The sequence below is a fragment of the Epinephelus lanceolatus genome, chromosome 10, assembly GCF_041903045.1.
Source record: "Epinephelus lanceolatus isolate andai-2023 chromosome 10, ASM4190304v1, whole genome shotgun sequence".
NCBI lineage: Eukaryota > Metazoa > Chordata > Actinopteri > Perciformes > Serranidae > Epinephelus > Epinephelus lanceolatus.
Genome location: NC_135743.1, coordinates 22,438,178 through 22,457,391, shown reverse-complemented (window position 1 = coordinate 22,457,391; position 19,214 = coordinate 22,438,178). Strand labels below are relative to the sequence as shown.

The 19,214-nt window shown below is 43.2% G+C and overlaps 1 protein-coding gene across 1 annotated transcript in view; it reads right to left on the bottom strand.

Annotated features, from left to right (window-relative positions):
- itga8 (integrin, alpha 8) overlaps positions 1 to 19,214 on the bottom strand; it is a 58,778-nt gene that overhangs the window by 26,142 nt on the left and 13,422 nt on the right. Inside the window, exons 8-15 of the mRNA XM_033641553.2 lie at positions 18,406 to 18,450; positions 16,889 to 16,932; positions 14,851 to 14,907; positions 14,621 to 14,673; positions 14,333 to 14,538; positions 9,135 to 9,332; positions 3,834 to 3,879; positions 3,552 to 3,659 (exon numbers count right to left, since the gene is read on the bottom strand). Coding sequence (XP_033497444.1) covers positions 3,552 to 3,659; positions 3,834 to 3,879; positions 9,135 to 9,332; positions 14,333 to 14,538; positions 14,621 to 14,673; positions 14,851 to 14,907; positions 16,889 to 16,932; positions 18,406 to 18,450 — 757 coding nt within the window. The remainder of the gene's footprint in view (positions 1 to 3,551; positions 3,660 to 3,833; positions 3,880 to 9,134; positions 9,333 to 14,332; positions 14,539 to 14,620; positions 14,674 to 14,850; positions 14,908 to 16,888; positions 16,933 to 18,405; positions 18,451 to 19,214) is intronic.

The window sequence follows — 19,214 nt, the reverse complement described above, 5'->3', positions numbered from 1 at the left end:
CGTTTAACCCTGTGACTCCCATGTAATGGTAATACATGAGCAGCTTAAGCCTCAAACTGGAGCTAACCTCCCATCAAGCGTCTCTCCAGCCCTCACCGCAGGAAAACAACTAAAATGTCCCAAACTCTTCACCCCTCTGTAACACATGAGCCTCAGACTTCTCTTAATTCTGCAAGCTGCTGTTTGACTCTGCATGTGTGTGTGTCAATGTGTGTGTGTGTGTGTGTGTGTGTGTGTGTGTGTGTGTGTTGGTGTGTCCTATGTCCTATCTGATTCCATACCTCCGACCAAAACTTTATGGCGGTTTATTTAAATAAGCTGAGTTATGTTTTGACAGAATTCCACAGTTTAGTGCTTTCTGTCAATCTGACCCAAACCCTGTTTCTTTCCCAGTCACTGCCAACACTCACACACCACTACGCACACACACACACACACACACATACACACACACACACACACAGAAACTATGATGGCAACTAGCCGAGCACACTTCTCCCATCCAAATACTCCAACAGTGGTTCCTGCTCCAATAAGTTAGGACCAACAATAGACTGTGGCGAAGCAGTGGGAGCCTTCAGACCCGTTCCCCTCACTAAACTCACCCCCAGACGGTTCAAAGCCAGCCCGCTACCCACAGGAACAATAACATAATCAAAATAGAATTATGCCGTTTCAAATTAATAGCAGAGACTAATAAATCTGCATTTTCAGGTTATATGAGTACGCTTTTTCAGTGCGCTTCTAAATTATTGCATTAGACACACAGACAAACAGACCTTGGCTGATGGCAGATGTCTAGAGCACAGGGGTGAAATATTTGTCACATCTGTCAGTGTGGAGTTGATTTATGAATGTGTGTTCTTTATACTGCATACCATTTTATGATACAGTATAAGCAGTGAGATTTGTGGTACAGCTCTGGGGCTCACTGTGCAGCAGAGGGCCTTATTAGGCATCTAGTTCTTTAAGACTTTGATCCCCTTAGCTTTAATTCACCTGCACACACACACACACGGTCCGTCTCCAAAACTACAATCTAATTATAACGGAGTATCTGGAGTGTTACTAAATTAAATATACTGTAATATTTCACCCTTTAATCTTTAGTTTGGCTTGGAGTGGGGTGTCGATGGACGCTTTAGTCCCATAATGCAATGTCAAATGGAGGTGGAGGACCTTCACACAGCTGGAAAGAGGTTAAAATAACCTGTGTACTATGGTAAAGAGCTAGAGGATCATTATAGAAAACAAAACAAAACAATGTAATAAAAATTCTTTGGGAAAAAGTTTTGCTGGTTTAGTTGTCAGTGGTGTTTCGAAGTCAGTATTTGTCACATATAGGTGAAAGGATAAATTAGATTTTGGGTTGAACTGTCCCATTAACCTTGCAAAAGTCTTCTTGACATTTATTAAGAGAGATCTGGCTCAGAGGGCAGCATTAACACCCCACAGAGGAGTAAAGTTAATATCCAGTTAAAGGACAATTTTGCGATTTTTCAGCCTTTACTTCATCTATCCAAATTAGCAAAACAGTGTGACCAAATGTTTTTAATGCTCTCTGTGTCTCTGTGGGCTGCCTCAAAATCTGTTTGTTCTTCCGCAATTCATCGGTGCTCGAAAGAACTACAGGCTATTTCAGACCGGAGTTGTAGTCTCCACCTCTGTATCCAGGAGGCATGCATCCAAAAGCATATCTTCCATTGCGTGACCATCAGCCAAAATGACTTTATTCATTATTAGTGCAAAGGATATTATGGACATTTATGGTACATTTTACAGTGTATCGGCTGATTTGGATTTCTAGGCTGGGTATTTATGTGACCCACCTGAAGAAATACAGCGGAGAGCAGCCGAAGCTGCAGCTGAGCCATGCAAGAGGATACTGCCGGTGGGACCCTCTAGAACCTGAGCTGCTGAGAGTAAACAGGGACTGGTGGTGCTTTGCTCTAATTGCCGTCTGATGCCAACAGAAACTGAATAATTCCGCTGCACTGAATTACAGCGTGGGCAATTTTGTCTCACGCTGTTGCCAACTACAAACCAGAGAGAGCCCATGCGTGCATCAGTAAGCATGAGAGTTTTGCTCCTCACTTGGACAGAGGTGTGCTGGAGACTGCAGTTGGATTACAGCATGAATATATTGACAACTGGCTGAGTACATCGCCGGTTATTTTTGTTGTTGCTGTCATTTTAATTTTGCTTCTGCCACCGAGGAATGACTGAGAGCCGCTGCTCTGCTGTCAGCTGAGAGACAGCGGAGAAATACAGCATGTAGAGCATTTCACATCCTGCTTTGTGAATTAAGGGTTTTATTTCAACCAAACCAGAGTTGGTGATTATTGGAACAGTGAACTAACCAACCATGGCGGCTTTAGTGAATTTGTTTCTGTCGAGTTTAAATAAAGTGCTTCATTATATCGGCAATCACTGGTTGTTGGGCTTATTTTGGCCGGCGGTTGTATAATAGCTGGAGACCTTCTTCAGGCTTCCTGAGGATAAACTGGAAAAAACAACCAAGACCAGCCAGCCCAGAGGGCAGATGACCACTGAGAGAGTATTTTTGTCACCTAATGCTATGTTTTAGCCAACAAAGTAATAGCTTTTGGCTCGGGTGGTGAGACACATGTTCCAGGCACTTTCCAATAAGGCATGTTGTTGTTTGTTGTTGATAACACTAGTGTTATTAAGTTAATGCTGTTTTTATGTGGGTGTTCTCCTCAAACAGTGAAGTAACTTCAGACATCTTTACTTTTTGATAACAGAGCTGCATTTAGAATGCCCAACTCCACGTGCTGGGCAGGTTTGGGAAGTATTTTTGGGGTTGAGCGTCAGGAATTTGGCAAAGAGCATCCTTATACATGTCGGCACTGCTATAACGGCTGTGCAAGAAGGAAAACTCAGAGAAACTCCTTTCAATACAGCATGTACTGAGGATTTCTTGCTTCAACTAACTGCATTTACCATCAACACTGATTGGCTATCCACTTCAAATGTAGCTAATTTCTCCTTTAAAATGCATGAATAGCATGAGTTTCCAGCAGTCAAATCTAAAATAAGGAAAGAGGAGTAAAGTGTTTTCTTCCAGATTCTTAAAAACTGACATGAATTAAAATCTTTTTTTTGCCCCACTCCGTTCTCAGTCAAAGGACAGACTTATATATTGAGTCAGCCTCTGGGAATATCTGGCACACACAGGACAGTATACGAGGGGTGACTGAAAAGTTTGTGCTGTGATCAAATATCTACATCTCAAAGGAATGTCACCATCTGAAATCGACCAAGATACTCTCAATACTTAACATGACAATGCCCCTTCATATGCCACAGTCCAACCCTGGGTACAAGAATTCAAGCGTGGCAGGGAGAGTGTATGTAGGGTCCCAAGCTGAAGAGTTCTTTTCCACTTGGAGGGGGGATTATGTCAAAAAATAAAAGCACTGAAAAGTCTGTATCTTGTTTTGTTTCCTTGAGGCTCAAAACTTTTCAGTCACCCCTACGAGCATTCATCAGCATAAAGTATGGATTTGGAATAGGCATGCTCTTCTTACCAGGTAACCATGATATCTGTTTCAGGCAGGTGACACTGTCGGTCATCGGGGTTCAGGATTCTGGGAGTCAAGATCATTGCAGCTTCCACAGACACCACAGCTCGAGACCTACACACAGACACACACACACACACACACACACACACACACACACAAACACACACTGTAACACAATCTAACATAAGAAAACCTGAAAGTCTCACTGACCTCCAGGAAAAGCACAAATGTGTGTATCTTTACCTCGAAAAGCATTTCGAAACGAGATGCCCTGTATATTCTTACCTGTAGACCGACACCTCGCCTGCACCAAATGCCCCCACGATCAGATCTGCAGGGAGAGATGGAGAGAGGAAGAGAAAGAGAGAGATGGGGAATAGAAAGCTTCAAAGAATGCCACAGATGGGACTGATTTCAGGGTCTCCAGCAATCTTCATCAAACACAGACTCCTCACGTTTAATACACACATACACAAACACACACATACATTGATATAGCCTTGACATGCTGATATCACCATACTTCTCCTTTCACACATGGCCCAGACTCAATTCATAAACACAACATGCGCTAATGTTTGCAAGTTCACTGTGCATGTCTGTGTGTGTCCATATGTCTGTGTGTGCGCTCGCTGTGAGACAGGGACCCCGCGCTGCATTCCAGTGCCATTAGCAAGTTCACATCGCTCCAATCACATTTCGCTAGGCAACAACATTTCCCAACAGCTCCTAATTGTAAGCAGCAACAGATCTCATCTATATGTGATTTTTATTTGTTTTCATGGCTTTTGTGACGAACACACACTTTTTAATTGGCTCTCATGAGTTTAAAATAGAGCCTTGTATTTAATGGCTGCGGTTAGGGGACACATACCAATGAAAGCCGCACATACACACACACATGCATACACACACATAGACACAGACATGCACACATACAAGTGCTGATTAAAACAATGTGAAACTGAAGAGAGGCACTTAATGGATACAAGCCACTACTGCCAGATGCAGCAAAACTGAGCTGTGTGATCCTGAGAAAGATGGAATAAACTCATGCTGCCTGATGAGAGGCGACTGGGGCTGCAGCTTATGATTTTTTTCATTATAAATTAACTTGCAATTATACATTTTTTTATGGTTGATAAATTGTTTGGCATATAAAATGATAAATAATGTGAAGAAGGCCCTAAAAATGATCCAAAAACTAGAATTTATTTAGTTTACAATGCAATAAAACTGCAAAAAATATTAATATTTGAGTCACAACTACCTAGAAGCAGTAATGCTATGGTAACCTGCTGCAGGCAGTATTGGACTACACTGGTGGAAGTGTACTCTTGTACTCTTTGCTTGTCATTTGCTGTGTCTTTCCTCTCCTGCGTATTTAAGAAGAAAGGCACTAATTGAATCTGAGAGAGGCACATCTGTTTCTGCCTTTGGCTGCAGTCTCTGAGTCCCCCTGAAACCACAACATTAAACATTTAGGCCCTGTCCCTCTTCCCCAGGGGTGTGTGCTATGTCGCTATGTGAGTGTGTGGCTCTGTGAGTGTGTACTGTATCGAAAAGCCCAGAAAGGACCTCAACTTTTTGGGGCAGTTGGAGAGGTACGGAAAAGGGGGAAAAAAGAATGCAGGAGGAGGAGGGGGGGGGGGATGATAGAAAGAAAAGGGAGGGCAGAGCAGAGGATAGTGCACTTGGCCTTTAAACCGCAATCTGTGAAAGTCATCAAAAGCAAGGTGTGTTTTCAGCAGAGGGAGAGAGACAGAGAGGGACCACCTCAGTCCCAGTCCAAATTCCTCTATCCATCCTGCTGTTGGAGTTGTGTAACCTGGAAATCCAACTCCACTCCTGCCTTAGCTGTGTGTTTTTGATACAGTGGTTGTCTGTACTCCTTATCCTCACTCTTTTGTTTGCTCTCAAAACCACTGCATGACATGAAACTGATTTGTGGACAGGGCACCTTCGGGGTTAAGTGTGTGTGAGAGTGTGAGTGTGCGCATGGCTGCACCGAGGGCTAAATCAAATAACGGCCCACTTTCCTTTTCATGTCAATCCCATTTCCTTACACACGGGAAAGCTTGCCTGCCACTGTTGATTTGAGGTTAGTGTGTGTGCGTATAGAGACACAGCAAACCATACCCACACACAAATGGGCTGACACATCAGTGTGTACACTCTAGTATACACTCCACTCATTCACGGCATGTCTAGGTGCAGGTATAGCCTGTAACTGAGCTGCTTTAGCTGATGGTGTCTGTCCTGGGCTGTGAAAACACAACCTCCATCCAGAGTTTAGACAGACTGTCAAGCTGTCACTGGCTGCCTGCCCTGACTGCCTGTTTGGCTGCAGGGGACTGGCCTCCATGATGAAATGCCAAAGGTCAATGGTGCTCAGTGGAAAAGGAGGTGGCTTTAAGAGAGAAATGGAGGACTTCTTAATTCTTGGATGCATGTGTGGGATGTTAGGGCTATTCGGTAAATTGCCAGCTATAATGCATATATTCAACATAGATTTTTGTACTGAACAGCACATCTTTCACACTGCAGGCAGGGGAAAATGGCTGTTCCAAATTAGGGAGGGTTCTGTGATTGACTAAAGTGGCAGGCTTTGTTGAAAGGTACGTTTGGGGCATATAACTTTCATATGGAGGAGACAAGAGACTTCCAAAAAAATTGCTAAAAGACTTTTTGAACTGCAGTTTTTGGGGTGGTACCCACATGGTTATAGGGCTGTACCTGTCTCAGAATTATGTCAGTTGAATTGAATTTGGGTGTTCAATATGAAAATGTGACTTTTTTTCCAGTTTGAGAGTTTGAATGGCCAGTGGGATGTTCAGGGAGACAGCGATGTTCGCGTCATAGAGTAAATAAGCAAAGTTAGCTCTCTGAGCTAATGCAGGCTAACTACGCTAACTGTAGAATGGAAATATATGCAACTACATTATTACCAACACTAGATGTCAAACAAAAGCCAGAGGCTATATCGTATCAAGTTGCTTCGAGTTGTATAGTCACCATTTCTAAGTATTGGGCAGAAGATAAAGTTATCTCGGAGACCTGACTGTGCAAAGCCTCTCTTCCTCCAGGCAACTGCCTCCATCTCACTCAGACTCACCCTGGTGTTAGCGGCTCATCCTTTTCCCTATAAGGGCAATGACCTTGTGGGTTAAGTGTGTGTGTAGTGGAGAAGCAGCTCTCTCTTGGGTTGTCATGGTGAAGACAGCATGCGGAAACAAGTGATGATAGCAGTGGAATTAAATGTCTCAATAAGCTCAGGGCTACATCTTAACCTCATGAGAAGGCCAAGTTTATTGTTTTGTTGTGAGGACTGCAATAAAGCTATTGTTGGTGAATGGCATTCAAACGCCTCGCTATCCTTCCTTCAGCGGAGTGAGCCAGACTGCTAGAAGCTAGTTACAAGCTAATAACAATAGCTAAATTAATGTTAATAAGCCAGAATGTTTATTGGTTACGATTTGGAGCTGGTAAGCTGTCACTGAGAGAGGTAACACCCTGGGTTTGGGTCTGCAGCTGCCTGTACCTGAGAGCAGCGTGGATGCGAGGAGTGCTCACTTAGCAGCTTGATCTTGGGCCCTAAATGGTTGAATGCACTTATTGTACATCATTTTAGATTAAAGCGTCAGCTACATAAATATAAAGAAAGATGGCCACTACATTTATGAGTAGACATGGAGCCAGGTAATTAATTCTACACCTACTTGCCAACCTAATGACCCACCTAATGACCCCTCGCCACAAAATACATCCAAATCACCGATCCCAACATGTCTCTGTGTCTGTAACTCTCTCAGAAAGTCAGTGTGATTGACAGGTAAAACATTGTCAGTTTTTGACTTTTGACCTCCTCAGCTGAACCTGAAATGTAGCCCGAGGCATTCTGACCTCCTGCTGATACACAGCTGACCCTAACCTCTACTCCAGCCTTCAGCTTATAGCCAAACTCGACTGCTGCTTCATTCTCCCAACCAAATTTGCCTGTAGTGTAATGAAGCTTAATTCTGTGCAGTAAAGCTTACGTGCAGGTGTCATTTTTGTTCCTGATCTGCATACTTTCTCATATTTTGCCTCTTCCATCTTTCATTCCCTAACAAGTAAGCTATCAAATAAAAACACAAATATATGACATAATCTTAGAAACAATCCATTAAAGCTAAAAGTGGCGCTTAATCATCATCCTTCCTTCTCTCTCTGCTCCTGCAATGACATTTAACAGTGATGGGAGCATATGGTGGCTTTAGCAGGCCTCCCAGACGCCTGTGCAGTCCTCTCATAATACTGATCAAACATCCCTGGCTCCTTTGAACAGTGTGACTTTACTACCCTGCTAACGACACTCCATGTGCGTGTGTGTGCTTCACTTCCGCCAGCCAGCTCTCTAATGACAGACGACAAAAGCACTGCACGTTCGTGTGTGTGCATGTTTATATGGCGTGTGTGTGTGTTGGCTGAAAGCTGTGCCACCCATGAGTTTCTGTTCCACTTCCTCCTCCAAGTTTCAACCTGTAACCCCTGTGTGTGTGTATTTAACATTCAATGTTTTTAATTCGGGGATGTCTGATTTGCAGTGGGTCTACAAAGGGTCTGTAGCTTTGACCTGGAGCCTGGCACACACTCAACACACACTTCACAGCCGCCAGTGAAACTGATCACAAGCCACACATGTGAACTTGTGTGCACTCCTGTGTGTGTATTTCTCTTGATATCCTGTTTGTGGAATGAAGAAATCTGTTATTACAGCAGAATGAAAAGGAAAAAGGGGGGAACAGGAGTGGGAGCAAAGAAAAGAAAAGGTAAAACTAAACAAATTCTCCTTTTCAGTATAATCTGTGGTAGCACAAAGCCAGAGTAATGCTGAGAGCAGAGTGGCTCTAAATTAGGGAGAAAATGAGGTAGTAAAACAGTGGTTTTACAGACCTGCTTTGTTTCAAATGGATTTTTTTTTCAGTACTGAAAACTCTTGTATATAAACAGCTTCACGCTCATATAAAAAATGCTCTTCTTTTCAGGTCTGTTATGATTGCTGCAAGCTTTCTAATGGGTTTTGTGAAGTTAGAAGGTGGAGGTGTCTGGTAAAGTAAGTAGGTGGCACATAAAGTATTGTGTTGCCTACATGTAATTTGATTAAATGCTGCATTGTCTGCTCACACTTTTAGGGATATGGGCCAAGGCTTGAATGTCTGGCAGACTGAACATGCGGATAATGTATTATTATCCTTCTTTCTTTCTTTCAATCTTATGTTTTCTCCCCTTCTTGAGCACTGTAAATCCCTAAAGAATGGATGCGGCAGCAGTTCATTGGCACTCATCCCTATACCCCCTTCTTCTGACTGATGACTTTACCAGAGAAGAGGAGGAAAGCAATACAGGAAAACATGGGGATGGTAGTGGAGGAGTACGAGGAGGGGCATGAAATGTGGAGGTCAAGAATGAAGAGGAGGGAGGCTGTAATGAGAGGAGCTGGAAGGAAAGTGGAAAAGTGAAGGAATGCAAGTCTCAGAAAGAATTTTGATTAGAACATGGGGAGTTCAGCGGAGAAGGATCGACCTGTTGAGTGTGAGTATTTACCAGGATACTGATTGTTGTCCAGGTCTTGGCCTCCTCTAAGAGTGAATCCATATCCAGGCAAGCTGCCACTGGGGGTCCCGGCTGCTTTCAGCTCTTGGCTCAGCGTCAGGCCTTGCGTGGATACGTCTCTGTTACCATTAAAGATCAATACCCTGCCTCCACGTTCCTCGCCCCCGAATGGACAGCCCACTGCCACGTCTAAGGGGTGACACACACACGCATGGTTTAGACATCAGCAGGGTTAAGGCCCCTCCGAGACAGAGGCAGAGGAAAGCATACAGGTAGAAGGAAAGAGAGATGGTAAAGAGCTTGACCTTCCTTTACCTGCACTGAGGGACTATGTCAGCTTGGTCATTTACCTCTTTTCATTAATCTCCATTTGTTTTACTCATCTTTTAATCTTGTCTCGCATCTAGCCTTCTTTTCTAGGTCATTGCTCTGATTCTTGGTTACTTACTAATGCGGTCTGCATGGGAAACAGGTTAACAAACAGAAATGAAGGCTAGCAAAACTGTACAGCCAAAATTAACAGCTCTGTGAGGCTCTGCTTAGCCGTTAGCATGCTAATATACCCACAATCATTTGAGCACAAATTAAACAAACAAGATATAAGATGTTAATTGGTGAGCATCAGAGGTGCTGGGTTGTCTCCAACCTTATACAGACCCAGGCTAACTGTTCCCCTGCTGCAGTATTTAAGCTAACGTTAAGCTAAAAGTCTGACTCCAGGATGGTGCAGCCTGTTCAGCCCAGTGAAACTGCATGCCTAGCGCATACGCCAAAAAGGCTTCTAGCTTGCAGGTTTACTTCTGGGTTATGTACCGCACTGACCAGAATGCTCCAGGGGTGACATTTTTCTATACTTCAATGGCACAGTAAAGGCCTTTACATACTCCGCAAAAACAGACAAAGTTGTTCTCTCTCACAGGGCAGCAAGAAAAGAATGACGTCATTCTTTTCTTGCTGCCCTGGTTTGGGAGTTCTTGCAGCTTGTTCTCAACACATCATCTGGGCAGAACTTTTTTCTTGTGTGGTGTCCGAGAACTATTGTGTGATTGGCCAGAAATTCAAAGTGGGCGTGGTCAATGCGGACAGTGGGAGAGGCCTATGAGGACTTCCCAGGAGTTCTGCAATTGAGTTTCTCGTGAAGTATGAAATGTCCCGTGCCAGAACGAACATTGTTCTTGTTCTTGCCACCTCGAGAAAAAGAACAAAGTTCTCTGTTCTCGTGGAGTATGTACGGGCTTTAGCGTCAACCTGGCTCCCGTGTTAAAAAAAAGCCTATGGGATTTTTTTACTTGATTTTACTTATTTATTTTTTTCTGACGTATTTTATGTCCTAGAACAATACATGTTAAGCTTGTGTTAACCACAGACCTTATTTCAGGCATCTAATCGAAAACACCTTTAAAAAAACATTTACTCTGAGACGAGCCAACCGGGAGTCCAAAAATGCTAGCTCATTTCCAAGTTTTCGGACTCATCCCCAGGACACTCTATAACTGTACGTGCAGTAGTGTTTCTCTTGCTGGCTTGCTTGTGGGTTCTCAGCTCATAGACATCAGAGATTTTTAAATAACTTTTCTCAGCTCAATGAAACCTTTACAAATATAAAACCTCCTTAGATCAAAAATTCATAATAGGAAGAGTCATAATTAACCTTGTTTGCAGTTTGAAGGGTCCTGTCAGCAGTTTTACAGATGTTTGTTACAATGGTGGGCAATGAGGAAAATGCTTTTTGGGCCGCAGGGAATTTTTTGGATTCAATACTATGAGTAGCCACTGGAAATAATAGGAAACAAGGCTGAGTGGCGCCCCTTGGGGCCGCTCTACTCTCCTGCTAATTAGCTAGAACTTGTTGCCTTCATTGGTGAGGAGTGATATTGGTTGCGGTTAGCAGAGTAATGCAGAGTAGAGTGGTTTAAGCCTTTGCCATCCTAGGGTAAGAAAATAAAATAAAACTTGCTGGATAGATATGTGTCTGGTAACATCATATTATCAACAAAAATTCAGATAATCGGCTACTGTCATTTGTGAATCGATGCCAAATCATCTACGCCTGCTTTGCAATACATCTAAGACTTGATTCTTTCCACCACCCCTAATAAGTGTATTTCCAAAAATGTTAAACAAAAACTTTGAAACTAGGGATGCACCTAATATTTGGTAACTGAATATATTTGGCCGAATATTGCAAAAAAAACACACATTCGGTATTTGGTGGAATAAGTGAAAAGTAAGGCCGAATAATAGCGGCGTGTTTTGATAACGCAATCAAACAGTGTGCGGTGACGGACGGAGTAAAATGTCGGCAGTGTGGCAATATTTTACTCCGTCCATCACCGCACTTGCATTTGCGACTAAAAATAGTTTTGTGTGGGCAAAATATATCATTCAGCACGCTGTGTGAGTACAGATTTCAACCAGCAGCAGAAATGAAATGGCGAATCTTGCCGGTTGTGGGTTGAACGGGGGTCACAGACACAGACAGGAATACGTACGTATTCCTGTCAAATACGGCGGCGCATGATAACGGCCGGAGAAGTCTGGCTCCAGGTGAATAACTTGTTGTCATGACTGCCCAAAAGTACCTGAACAGCCGAGCCATGGCGGCACACAGTATGTGGCGTATCAGAGGAGAAACGAGCCATTCACATTTCTCTCTTTGTGTCAGGTAATGGTCCACAAACCTCACCGCACTTTAGGGACTGTTCATTACTTATGAAGGGACTGTTCTTTACTTATGAAGGGACTGTTCTTTACTTATGAAGGGACTGTTCTTTACTTATGGAGGGACTATCAGGGGAGGAGGGTGGCTGGTTGATTTTTATTTAATTTATTTATTTTATTTTATTTTGATTTTGTTAATCACTTATTGATGCTGTTTTTGAAGTATGAATAAGTCAGTAAGTAATTTATTTCATTGAAATATCATTGATGTATTATAGAAAAGTGATTTATCTCTTTATAAATGACAAAAGGCACATCTGCCTCATTTTTTGCTGTGGTATCCTGATACTATTCAGAACTGTGATACTTTCACTGGTATTGTACCGTGGGTCCCAATTTTGGTACCGTGACAACACTAATCTGGAGGGGGTTCATCTGCAAAAACTAATGAAAGACTAAAAAACGGCATTCGGTATTCGTTACTCGGTATTCGGCCAAGCGTTGAATATTATTCGGCTTCGGCCGCAAATTTTCATTTCCGTGCATCCCTATTTAAAACCCCTTTAAAGTTTTCAAACTTTGCCCAAAAACAATGTTTTATGGAAGACCCCAATGCTAATAGTAAGAACATGGCATAGACAAACATGAAAACAGAGATATAACAATAAACATACTGCAAGCACCTGTCCTGATATGAAAAGCCATACATTCTTTTACCATACAAACAGATTTTGTTGTTTACTATTTAACCTCTTAATGTCCACACATCTTGCATAAAAGCATCCCTCAGTTCTGTAACTGTCAAAACACCTCTAGACATCCTGTTTGTCTCTGGACCCCCTCTCTTTTAGCCTAAACAACTAGTTCCACATGAAGCAGATTGTGGGGTAGAGAGGATAAATGCAACCATGTGTGTATGCAAGTGTATATATGAGCCTGTGTGTGCGCGAGTCCTTATGTCTATGTGTGGGTATGTGTACATAACTGAATAGCTGTATATAAAAAAAAAAAAAACCATCTTACTTAAAAAAAAGTCTTCAAATAATGTGAAAGTTGCTCATGGGCATTGCTCAACAATATCCCACACAATGCAGACATCCACAGCAAAATAGCAGAACACCCACTGTGATCACTGAGACCAAAACTACAGGGGATTGTTACTCACAGACAGAAACAGGCTTACACTCTGGGAGCAATGGTGACAGACGCCCAGTGCTGTTTGATAAAAAATTAAAAACAATAAGAGCCACATGGCAAATTGAATTAGCTAAATTGTAAGATGTCTCTCTACAGCTGACATTCATGAGGCGATGAAGAGTACAGGACATGGGTATGGTTCTGCTTTTATGAAGAATTCTGGAAATGGAGTGATGAAGTCTCTGTGATGGGAGGAGGAAGCGGCTCGATGCCATCGCAGACATAAAAGGGATCTGTCAGTGATTATGCACAGACACACACGAGGGCACAGGTGTACTTGAATGCACAAGTTTGACATGCTGCCGAGAACCCTGATCACGATGTTTCCATGGCGACGCCATAATGTGATGCCGAATAATGAAATCATGCACAGACATGGACATGCACTCATTAGATTAACTCTCAACAAGTCTTCTCCCTGCATGTCACTGCAGCTGGCAGAGAGGCTCCATCTCCTCTCAGGCCACATCACCACCCCTCGGAGATGGTGACAGACAGCCTGATGTGATTTATGTTTCAGGCCAGAGAAAGCTTCAGTATTGATCCAGTGTGTATTGATCTTATGGTTAAAGTGTTTAAAGGGGTGGGACGCACATTAACGCTTGCTGTCCATGAATAAATTAAAAATAAATCAGTGTGATTGATGTCATACGAGGGCCAGATGTGCATCGGTCCATTCATTTTTAAAATAGCAGAAACAGTTTCGTGGAGCATTTGGGCTGCAGACTGCACAGTTTGTGTGTGTGTGCACATATGTCCTTGTCCAATCAATGTGAAGATAAAACAAACACATTGAAGAGGAATGAACTCTGGGCTGCAGGACAGAAACTCCCAGATGATTTTATCTCAGGGCACATCTGGTGAGTTAAAAATAACTCCCAACACATACTTACACACACATGGCCTTATCCCTGATCATCACAGGAGGAAACAAGTTCACGCAGACAACCTTTCATCACCGCACTTCCTGATTGGCTGAAGAGCTTAAAGTTTTTCTCTAGCAGCAGCATCTGATAGGATTTCCTCAGTCAGAGACAAAACAGTCCACGAGGCACGGGAAACACCGAAAAAGATTTGTCATTGAGTTTACCTGGAAACACCAGCCGCACATGGGCAGACAAGTACAAGGGGAAGAGGGTCATGCAGGCACACAAATATATACATAATACTTTCGTTTAATTTTTTAATCTCCTTCTCTTTTTCCTTTTTGTTGTCTCTCTCATCTTGTATATTTATGTTTCTCAGATGAATTTCATCTGGTTCAATTTCCTTTTTATCTTGTCTTTCCCTTTCTTCTCCCCCTCTTTCTGCCTTTCATCCTCTCAACATACCATTGTATCCATCCTGGTTGACGTCTCCCAGGGGTGCTATAGCTGTGCCGAAGCGCCCGAAGAGGTGCGTGCCGGTGAGGGCGAAAGGTTTGGAGAAAGTGAGCGGGGCTGTCTGCAGGTACAGGTACACTCTCCCCACCTCTCTGGGTTTGCTCTCCATCTCTCTCTCCATGTAGAGGGGCGCTCCAACCAGCACATCGTCAGTCCTGAGAACATAAGCTGCAGTTTTAATACTACAAAAGACAGTGGAGAGTATGTGTCTGGAGTGACATGGAAATTACTTCTTACCCATCTCCATTCAGGTCAGTGACAGCAACTGAGTAGCCAAAATAGGAGGCCATCTGAGACACGGGCAAGAAAGGAATGTCAGTGTTTTTGATTGTAAATATGGTTACATGATTTTCATCTACTTTCATTTTCATCCACATTCAAACATGGCAGAAAATCCATATCAGCTGCTCAGGGTGCAGCAGTTTATAAGCAGCCCTGCAGTATGTGTGACTGGGACGATGCTCTACCTGTTCCCCTGTGAAGTTCTGGATGAAGGTCAGATTGGTGGAGTTGATCATCGCCACCTAAAACAAGCAGACAGACTGTCAGATAAAATTTGGCATGACTAATAAAACACCAGGCTTTGTCCTTGTAGCGCTCCCGGAACAAACACGGCCAAGCCGTCTGACAAACATTCACATGAAGAATGCAGGAAACAAGTCAGAAACCGCACAAAAAAGCTTTTATTCTACTGAAACCCCTTTTTCTTTTCCCTGCCCTCCCCCACCAACATCATCTTTGTGCCTTTACCATTTCCCCCCTCATCTTTCTCTCCTTCCCCCCATCCTAACCCCGGTCGTGGGGAGAGACGGAGGGGGGAGGCTGAGAATTCCTTCATAAGACCTAAAATAACAACCACATGGAGACAGCCGAGGGCTCCATGTACACACACATGCACAAGCGCACACACATGCAGGAGGATACACGTTGACCCAATCACAGATGTCTCAAAGACATACTAAATGGGGACAGACTTATGAACACAGACAGATGAGGATGTGTAAACACAAATATTGAATCACTAACTTGAGTGTTAACTTTCATGCACTTTGAGTTGTCAGATTGGTCACAGAAGTAACCTGATCAGAGCTGACAGTGCCCAGCCCCTAACATGGCCTACCTGCCTTCCCGTATAACTCTCCCCCCACTGTAAGCTGCAGGCCCCCTCCTCTATGACACTCACAGTTCACTGTCTGTACAGGAAGGAGCACTCTCGCACCAGCTACAATGTCCAGACATAAAACACACTGTTGCGGCGTGTGTGCGAGTCCTGCGGTTGCACTGCAGGTTAGGGTTAGGGGTCGTGTGTGTGTGGAGAAGGGTTAGTGGGGTTAGGTGGGGTCACCGCCCTCCACATGCAGCGGAAGCTGTGTGTTATTAAGGAGGATTGACACTGTCAGCCCCGGGGACATGTTCCCATAAGAGAACACAAGACACACTTAAGTTTACAAAGACGCACATACAGTATTTTTCATAGCTGTGTAAAAGCATGTATTCATGTGTACAGTAAAGCTGTAATCCTGTTAGAAACACTACACACAGATAAATCTAGAAGACTTAATTGCGTGCGTGTCTGCACAAAAAAGCCTACACTGCACTTCTTATCTCACTCAGAACATAAACTTTCATACATACATTATTCAAGAAATGTCAGGTATATATACGGCTTACAGATGGTAGCGGGAAACAGAAGTCTGACACAGAATACAGAAGACATAAAGTGTCACCATAAACCACCAAAACAGCTTCAAAGGTCTTCGGCATACTTAGATAACTCCATAAGATAAACACCATCCTTCCAAAATATATTCCCTGATTTGATGTTTAAATAATGTTGATGGGGAGTGCTGTTGAATAGACCTAAATCTGCTGTTGGTTTTTGACTAGTTTGGGATCTCATGACTGCAAAGACCATAGCATATCAGCCCCTCCAGGATTTCGTGAGCCTTTTTTTTGGGATCGTTGCGGCCTAAAATGCCTGATTTCATGGCAGCTAAAAAAAATCGCGATACTTTTTTTTGCAACAAAATTGCAAGAGCAAGTGAAAATTGCCTTGCGTGATCTTCAGTAGTAATTTTTGTTGGCAAATGTGAGATGCTAATGTTGCACATATCTGCATCTTCACAACCCAAAACAAGGAAGTTAGTTTGGTGATGTCATGCGGGGGACTGCTATGACTGGTGAAAGTCACTACAGGAAAATAAGTTGATTGGTTAAATTTGCAGAAAGGTTGCGATGATTAGACACAAGGCCATACAGAATTCACAGGAATTGACTGAATTTGCGTTAACTGTTACGAGAGAGGTAAGAGCTGAGAGGTGCAGAGGTTGGAATATGAGTCACATAATTTTCATCAAACCATTCAGTGAACAGTTGTGACCTGTAGCGCACATCTGCATTAATCATTTCTTTAATTTGTCTCCAATTTTGTTGCTGCTGAATGACCAAACAAAGTCTATTTTAATTTTTTTGTCTTTCTAGATTTGCTTGTGGTTTAATACTCACATATCCAAAGTTCTGCGCTCCTCTTGGGACTCCGGCTATCAGCTCTGACAAACATAAAAACAAAGACAGTCTTAAATTAGCCCGTGTGTACGTGTGAAATAGATTTACAAAGAAAGAAAAGGCTCGACAGAAGTTTGCTCAAAGGCCCTTAAATCCCCTACCCAGCCCACCCTGTCAGAAGGACCAAGTGTTGCTGAGAACGCACTGAGTGATTGGGTGCTTGTGTATTGATTGATGAGTGTGGTGCTGTGGACTTATAGGGATGATCTGAGGGACCCACCCAGAGAGAGAGAAGACAGGGTCCCCCCCTTCCTGCCTTCCAGCTCTACCCAAAAGGCTCAACCACGAGCCTATAAACCCGGACTTCCCAGCTCCATCTTCACTCAGAACTCCCAGTTACGACCAGTTCTCCAGTCTGAAGAAGGGTTTGGGGAACAAGACCACAACAAGCTTTGTACCACAACACAACACATCAACAGGCATGTGTAACCTCTTAAGGCTCACTTTAAGACTCTCTGACATGTGTTATGCCGGAGGGGGTTCAGGGCCTTTGCGGGGTTGGTATGGGGGTATGTAAATGCAAGTTTGTCCCGTAAAGATCCCACTAATGGCGATTTGCAAAGAGGCTCTGATACACAGGAAATTATGAATGGGAAGCTGAAGTGGCAGTGGGGGAGGAGGGTCCTCTGCGTGTGACAGAGCTGAAGAAGAGTAAGTGTGTGGTGACACTGTCTGAAGAGAAGCAATAAAAAAAGCTTAAAAATGAGTGTACTGAGCGTGACTGTGGTTGGATACATTTTTTATTTCTCTCATTTTCTTTAATAAAAGAGCAGAGCTTTTTGTTGAATTACTTGTGTTTCATTCGTGCTGCTGACAAACTGATGGCATGGGAATGAACGTCAGCAGGATGTGAAGCTCGCACAGAAATGTGAATCAAAATGCCACGCTGCTGGCAAGACACCAGAGCGTGTATATAAGTGAAACCAAGAAAAATAAAACGATTTGAACATTAATCATAAGTTTTAAACATTTACTTTGGCCTCAACAAAGATGAACTCACTCACTCACTCACTTACTTCTCCCCACCTGCACTGTCTTTTAATAAAATGATGCTGTAACTGTTACATGCGTGCTGGTTGCTCTTTCCACCTAATATTTCAAGACAAGAGGAGATTCTGGACTCACTCTAGACCTGAAGAGGTCTGCGGAGACTGCCACTAATCATTCTAATCAGTCAAAATGGAGGAGAGGAAATCCCTTTATCAGCGGTTCCCGAAGTCCTGTCCCCTCAGGGTCGCGACCCAGACACATAGAGACAGCTCTCATTACTGCCTGAGTTCAGACCAAGACACTGTCGCCCAGCTGTCCGCTCCCTATCCCTCACCCTGTAACACCCCTCACAGTGGTCCTGGTGTCTAGCCGAGAGAGCATAAAGAGCGTGTCGCAGGGTGCCTGCTGATGTGCGACTCCTCTGGTGCTGCGTGTGGTTAGTTGTAATGAATTGTTGGCTTTCTCACCTTGTTCAGAGTCTCCAGTAAACTCTCCCACTGCCACAGAGTAACCTAGAGAGAAATCGTTTGCACATGATGACATATGGGTGAAATTAACTCTGTGTGCAATGCTCTGCAAACTGTATGAGATAGGTGTGATCTAATGTATGATTACAAGGGGTATAACAACGCATCGATCTTGATCCGTGTATCGAGTCAGTGATCAATGATCCAATATTATCAATGCAAAATGAAAACTCTGATCCATATCATCATCTTATGCACCCATATTTGGAGACTGTGTGTCACCGTCAAACACTGCCAGACAGATAATGACAAACAGCGAGGAAAAAGACGATGAGGATAACGCTATTTACTCTGGAATCAGAAGTGTGGAAATATTTTGGATACTAAAGAAGATACTGGTCAACAGACAAAGCACATGCCATCTGAAACAATGCTGTTGTGAGATAAAATACTTGGCAGAAACACAACATACCTGCCCGGACAGGCATCTAGCTCTGCTAATTTTACGCTTCCGCAACATTGGCTGCTCTTTTTCAACAATGTCAGGCTCAAAAAAGGGGCATGCAGGCTGAAATTCAACCATGCTGTTGTGTCAGGAGATGCAGTGACTTAAAGTACTAAAAAGTGTAAATAATACATGTTTTTTGTCAAGCTATGAGTAGAGGAAAATTCCGCTAGCTGCAAGGCTAATTTATGCAATGTTAAAGTGCTTAAGCTAATAATGGGTGGCAAGCATAAAGCAATTGTTTTGTCTATGAACTGTAACAGTGATTATTAAGCCAAATTTTATACTTTTCTTAACGGATCTT